The 7332-nt window shown below is 43.5% G+C and overlaps 1 protein-coding gene across 1 annotated transcript; it reads left to right on the forward strand.

The window, feature by feature from the left end:
* Nucleotides 1-700: 700 nt before the first annotated feature.
* On the forward strand, nt 701-6991 carry chst7 (carbohydrate (N-acetylglucosamine 6-O) sulfotransferase 7). The gene is made up of 3 exons (XM_058638573.1): nt 701-1264; nt 2230-3021; nt 5546-6991. Exons 1-2 carry the CDS (start codon nt 767-769, stop codon nt 2989-2991), a joined length of 1260 nt encoding a protein of 419 aa, XP_058494556.1. The 5' UTR covers nt 701-766; the 3' UTR covers nt 2992-3021; nt 5546-6991.
* Nucleotides 6992-7332: the final 341 nt, after the last annotated feature.

Below are 7332 nucleotides of genomic sequence, written 5' to 3' on the forward strand. Positions count from 1 at the left end.
TTTAAAAACAGAAAATTATTTTAATGTTTTTATCTATCACCAGAGGGTTGTTAGTTCAAATCCTGGGACAGATCATAGACTGTGGTGCACCTTCATTAAATCTTATTTGAAAAAATGTTGCCGTTATTTGTATTTTGTTGTTTTGCTGCCTGTCCAGACTTTTACTGACTGATCCTTTCAGCTTCACCTTATATTAAACTTACATGAACTCCTCCTCATATACTTATTAATTTATTGTTTGTTTATTTTACTTTTGTTTATTTTTTTTGTTAACCTAATTTTGTTGTTTATTGCCTCCAAAACACTGTCTATAATGTGCATTCTATTAGAACTTTTTATAGTCGTATTGTTAACATTGATCTTATTTTACCTTACCTTGCCTTATCTTATCTTATTTTATCTTTGTGGCCATGTGTTATGATGTTTTACCTCTTACCTCCACTAGACGGAGCACTCGACTTGTCTGATTTAAATTTTATCAATAAAATGTTTTTTTAAATATTTTATTTTTAAATAAAGAAAAGAGACAGAGGAAAATAATGAAACGTGTTGTGATTAAAAAAGTATGACTCGGCAGCAGGGGGCGCTGTTGCACTGTGTGAAAAGAGGAAGGTGAAATAATCTGGATAGTTTGTTTCTTTAAAGGGGCGGGGCTAATCTCCCTGCACGCACACACACCCACACACACAGTCAGAGTAAATTGAGAGCAGAGTCAGAGCAGCAGCTGATTCTCTTCTTCATCTTCATCATCATCAGCTCAGAGGAGATGAAGAGGAGGATCCACAAGAAATACCTGGTTCTGATTCTGGCCTACACCGGTCTGCTGCTCTTAATCCCGTACGTGCTGGATTACCGGGATAAATCGGCGGCTCACGGGAGGCTGCAGCCGCAGCAGCAGCTCCGCTGCCCGGAGCTGGAGAACACGGTGGCGCTGCTCTGGGAAAATAACGGCTCCAAACTCGAGGAGTCGGCGTCGGTGAACCGGAGCGCGCAGACCCGGGTCCATATCTACCTGCACGCCACCTGGCGGACGGGCTCGTCGTTCCTGGGCGAACTGTTCAACCAGCACCGGGACGTGTTCTACCTGTACGAGCCCATGTGGCACGTGTGGCAGACGCTGTACCCGGGAGACGCGGGAAGCCTGCAGGGGGCGGTGCGCGACATGATGAGCGCCCTCTACCGGTGTGACTTCTCCGTGCTCAAACTGTACGCGGGGACGCAGAACATCAGCACCTCCTTCATCTTCGGCTGGAAGACGAACAAGGTGACGTTTGCTTGTTTTTAAATCGGTAACAGCTGCAACATGACATGGCTCTCAAACTGTGGTGCGTGGACCACCGGTGGTACGTAACCCGTCATGTACAAAGTACCTGCCTCGGCAAGGTTTTTCTTTCTTCTCCATCAGTGATAGGTACCTGGTACCTGCTGTTTATTTAGTTCCTGCTCTGACGAGGTTCAGTTAAGCCGATACTAACATGTGAAGTCAACAGACTGTCGGTCACTGATTGGTCAGAGAGTGTCGCCACTGAAGAGTCATGAGCGCAACATCCGACACAAGAATCAAAGCCAACAATGATCAGTTAAAAGACTTAGAACGACTTTCACCGTTTGACAACCACTGATTTAATCCATTGTTTTTAATAATGAAAGCTTCTTAAATATGAATCTTTCCTGGTTTCTTTCCATAATTATTGCTCCACTGCAGTATAAATTTCTTTCAAAATCAGTATAACAATCACTATTTATTGTTGTGTATAATTTTTTGCAAAAACACTGAGAAATGTCGAGTAATCGCTGTGAAATTTTGACCTCCGATTAGTGAGATAATAGTCAACTATTTTGATAATGGATGCATTAGTTACTGTAATTTTTCATCTTAAATGTGAATATTTCCTGGTTTCTTTGCTTCATAAAAAAAGGAATCATTCAAACTCAATAATTTTGTGTTTTCCATATGTTTTTTTGTTGAATTGTAAGAGAAAACCGTTCTTCGAGATTCATCTACACTGTGTGTGGCGCTGTTTTAAAAAAATTAAACATTACAATGTAAACAATCACAGAAACAGAATAAAGTAAGTTAACAGGAAGAAAAAAGAGCAAACACAAGAAGACGATGATGATGTAAGAGGGAGGGGGGGCTATGAAACAACGACACAGTAACAAACTTTAGTCGACAGACCTTCAGTTTAACTTTTATCTGACATGTTTTAAATGTGCTCGGTTGGTCAGGTGATCTGCTCGGAGCCGCTGTGCGACGGCCACAAACGTGACGACGTGGGTCTGGTGAAGGAGGACCAGTGCGGCAAGTGTCAGAGGAGAGACATCAGGGACCTGGAGCGCGAGTGCAGGAAGTACCCGGTGATGGTGATCAAAGGAGTCCGGGTTCTGGACCTGAGCACGCTCCTCCCTCTGATGAAGGACCCGGACATCAACCTCCAGATCGTCCAGCTCTTCAGGGACCCACGCGCCGTCCACAACTCCCGCCTCAAGTCCAAGCAGGCGCTGGTGAAGGAAAGCATCCAGGTCCTGAGGAGCAAGAAACAGGCCGACAAGTACAAGCGCCTGCTGTTGCCGAGCAACCGTCTGAACCGTGCCGAGAGCTACGTGTCCAACGCCATGGAGGTCATCTGTGACAACTGGCTGAGCGACATGACGCTGGTGACCAACGCGCCACCGTGGCTCAAGAGGAACTACATGCGACTGCGCTACGAGGACCTGGTGCTGCGCCCCCTGCAGGAGCTCCAGAGGCTCTACCGCTTCTCCAACCTGTCCTCGTTCCCCGCGCTCGACAGGTTCGCGCTGAACATGACACAGGGGCGGGGCTACTCGTCCGACAAACCCTTCCTCATTTCATCCCGGGACGCCAAGGAGGCAATTTACGCGTGGAGGGAGCGGCTGAGTGTGGAGCAGACTGAGCAGGTGGAGGCGTTCTGCAGCGAGGTCATGAGGCAGCTGGGATACGACAAGAACAAGCCCGACAAGACCACATGAGGGCGCCACACCGCAAACCACAGGTTACAGGTGAGTCCTCAAACATCGCCGTAAAAACCACTCACGACGGGTTTAACAAGAGGCGGAAAATTCACAGCAAATTTCCAGAAACTTTCCATGGGATTGGGAACTTAAGTTCGGGAATTTTGGAAATATTCCAAACTGGAAACTTTCCATTAAGGGAGAAAAGGGTTAATATTCACGTTCTTACTAGCTCGCCAACATAAAATCTGAGTGATTTATTCTTCAGTGCCACAAGAGGGCGCTGCTTATTAACTTTTATTATTCACAAAAAAACGTATACTGTCAGCGCTGTAAACAGTTGTGGTGTTTTAGACACATTTGAAAAAGTTAATAATAACGTGAATTGTGATTTTCTGCCCCGCCCTCTGTGGTCAAAACTCCGCCCCAAAACACTGGGTGTCTTGGTTTTTACATAACGTGATGTTTCCTCAGAATTCTCATGCTAAAATCATGAATTGCGATGACGTTGTTCAGATAAAACGTGACTGTTTGTCTGTTAGGTTTCAGAAACAAACACAGACCCAGTCATTACTCATGTTCATTGCTGTCAGAACAGGAAGTTAGTGGTTTAACACCAAACCTCCTCCTCCAGATCCATGACCTTTGACCTCTATCAGAGGCAGGCTGAAACATCTGTGTCAAATTTATTAAGAAAATCCAAAGAGGATGTTTTTTGTTTTTTTGTTCCTTTTTTAAGACATTTATGTTTGATGACATCATCGTTTCACTGACTCACATGTGACTCACACGTGTGATATTGAAACCTGAACCTTTCAGACTCTGCAACAGTCTTTAAAGAGACAGTTCAGGCTTTTAGAAGGACTGACTGTGCTCAGAGCGCCCCCTGCTGCTGAGAACCAGACTGAAACACAGAAAGGAAACTGAAGTTTGTAAACCAACTCTCCCACACCAAAGTCCATAGAGAAAATCAGTGATTTTAACATCACACACACAGGAGTTGTTGATCCACTGCTGCCTCCATCACTAAGTTCTAATGTCTTATTTTGTCAATTTGGCTTTTGAAATATTTCAGACTTACCTCAGTGACACAAAGTGACCACACAAGGCAGCAGCAGACCTGCGAGGGCACACAGTGAAGTTATAAACTGGACTTTTATCCTATATTGTGAAAGTTCTTAAGTTTTTTTTTTAGACCACAGTTAGTTTTCCTTTACCTTGTTAACCAATGTCGTCATGTGTCTTGTTGCCTGATGTTAGGTGGTGCAACGTTTTATCCAAACATTACACATTTGTGGGGATAAAGTTTAATTTCAAACCTTACAAACAAGTTAAAATTTAAAATACACAGCCTTGAAGTGCATTAGGACTGTGAATATGTCTTGAGTCTCAGTTAATGTTAGTGTGACAGTCTGCAGAGTCAGCAGTGACAGTATGACTTCCTCTTATAACCACACAAACAACAAGCACCTGTTTGACTGTTTTCTCCTGGTGTGTGTGTGTGTGTGCACGCATGTCTCTGTGTGTGTGTGTGTGTGTGTGTGTGTGTGTGTGTGTGTGTGTGTGTGTGTGTGTGCTGTAGATAGCCACCCCTGAGTCGTTGGACTCTCAGTTCACTGCTGCTCTGACGTCTCCACCACAACTGAATTCTGTGTCTGAGCAAAGACGCTCTAAAATATTTCGCCATCTTTAGTGAGTGAGTGATCTGCTGTGTTATAGAGGCATCATTGTTTCCTTCCTGGCAGCGCTGGCTCTACTCATGCAGTGTGTGTGTGTGGGGGGGGGGGTCTCTCTGGCACTGAGGGTGACTGGGCCTCGGGCCGTGCTGTTGAGAAGGGGATCATTGTGTGTGCAACTCTCACCAGTTTTAGCACCAGCACCAGCCTGTCACCACCACGTCTCACAAGAGAAGCTCTGTAGATACGGGGGGGAGGAGTCAGAGCCCCCCCCCCCCCCCCCCCCCCCCCCGCCTACTCACTGCCTTCATCCCGATCTACAGCCCTGGTGGAGGAGGAAGAGGAACTTCAGTTGTTTTCAAGTGTGGTTGTGAAAAGTAGTGACACAATGAGCGGCGCACGGCTAGGATTTTAGCTTGTGTATTCTTTGTGGAATACAAGTTTTTGTCTTTGTTACAACAGTGTTTTTGTCTTGAGGCTGGGGGAGGTACATGTGGTGGGGGAGACCAGATCATTTTTAGGTCATGTTATAATTACACTGGTTTATTTACAATAAAATATGTTTTTATAAGTTAATACTGGGCAGGTGTCAGACTTGGCTGACCCTGATAAAACATGTTTATAAATGTCTTATTCCCTCTTCCCTGACGACCAGCTTTATTGTCAATTTATTCAATGCTGTTAATCTTACATACATTCATGCATATTTTTGTATTAGCTGTGTGTGTTTTGATGTTTTCTGACCTTTTTAAACCTTTGAACATTCACACAAGAAAACTATTGTAGGAAATCAAAATCATTCATTGATTAATTGAATGAACGAATGAATGATTAACTTCTTTGTGTCCTAACTGCAGGTTGTTTTCCTTTTAATCTGAGTGTTGTTGTCTCTGCAGGGGCCTGGTATCAGGACTGCGGGACGAAAAGACAGAATAAGAAAACAAGCAGCTGGAATGTCGTCCAGCGGGAGACACTGAGCTTCACTCCTGGGTTGTTTTTCCCTGAGCCGACACCGGGTCGATGACCTGGAGAAAATCCAAGTGCAGCCAATCACAGACGCACGAATGTGGAGCAGGAAGACGACGACTCATGATTACTGTTACCTGGATAACACATCTGAAGAATGTGGGGAGGGGAAGAAAGGGTTGATCGCGCGGTCACTGTGTCCTCAAGGTAGAAATAATCCCTCCTCAAATCTCCTGCACACGCTCAGAGCCGCCAAAACACTCGGGACCGTTTTCAGGTTCTGGTTCTGGTTCTGAAACGTACACTAAGAAGAAGAAGAAGAAGAAGAAGAAAGGGCAGTATTAGAAACAACAACTGAGGAATGATTTGTTTCACCCTTGACCCCTGATCCCTGAGGAATCCAGGCAGCTGCAGCGTCACATGGGTATGAAGTTTCTGTCTTTGGGAGAAAAAGAAAAAGAATCTGCCTCTGTTCTCGTTTCAGACGTTACTGAATGACACTTTTGTTTTTGTTTGAAAAATCTGAAGATGCTGATGTTCCTGTGGTTGAGGATGAGCAGCAGCCATGTGTTCAACTTTACAAGTTGGTTCTGATATAATTGAACTGAAGTTCTCATGTTTAAAGGGAAAGTTCAGGTTTCTTCAAACGAGGTTCTTTTACAGCGTCGGTGTATGAAACACAAGTGACCGTGTTCTGTCAGAGGAACTGAGAAAACATGGACTTTAGCCACTTAATACAAGACTCTGGTATATCGATATCTTTAAGAACGTGTTCACGTCTTTACCTCACTGTCAGACAGAGTTTGTAAACCACTCACTCTCTCACACCAAAGTCCTTGGAGAAAATCAGTGATTTTAGCTGGCGGGGACACAGGAGCTGCTGGTCCTCTGCTGCCTCGTGTGGTCACTTTGTCACTGAGGTCAATTTGAACAAAGGTTTTTAAACCCTGAATTTACAAAATAAGATATTTGAACTTAGTGATGGAGGCAGCAGTGGATCAACAACTCCTGTGTGGGAGAGTGAGTGGGTTTACAAACCTCAGTTTCCTGTTGGAAAAGTCTGTCTGACAGTGAGATAAAGACATGAACATGTGACGCAGATATCAATGAACTAAGTCTTTTATTAAGTGGTTAAGTGTTATGTGTTTTCTCAGTTTCAGTCAGTGATTAAAATCAGGTTAGAACCTCAAACACAGTTCAAACATTCTGAACTATCCCTTTAAAGGAAGTAAATACTTGAAGGTTATTTTAACTGACTTTAACAAAGAATGTGTGCATGCGTGTGTGTGTGTGAACACTGATGCTAAACGGTGACTTTGTTATTATTTAATATGACTAATGAAATGTAACAATAATAAAAGTTGACTTATGCTCTGCATCTGTGTCATTAAAGTTATTTTCATTCATAAAAAAATGGAATGTGTTGAGATTTAAGAAGTAAACTTTTTACAAATAAATGTACGATGATCTTGTTTTTCATAGAACAGTTTTTTAGAGAAATTTTAAAGCACTTTTATTAGATTTATTACATTATCACTCCCATCATCCCCCTGGCCAAAGCTCTGCCCCTAAAAGGTAAATAATCGTCTTCTGTATCTGTTAACGAACAGAAGGCTCCGCCCACTTACGTCTATAAATATTAGTTTGAGTACATTTGAAGACTTGTGATAATTGTGTTGAGGATAATCTTCATGTGATTTATGTGGTCACATGACAC

Source organism: Solea solea, chromosome 9 (assembly GCF_958295425.1).
Source record: "Solea solea chromosome 9, fSolSol10.1, whole genome shotgun sequence".
Classification (NCBI taxonomy): Eukaryota; Metazoa; Chordata; class Actinopteri; order Pleuronectiformes; family Soleidae; genus Solea; species Solea solea.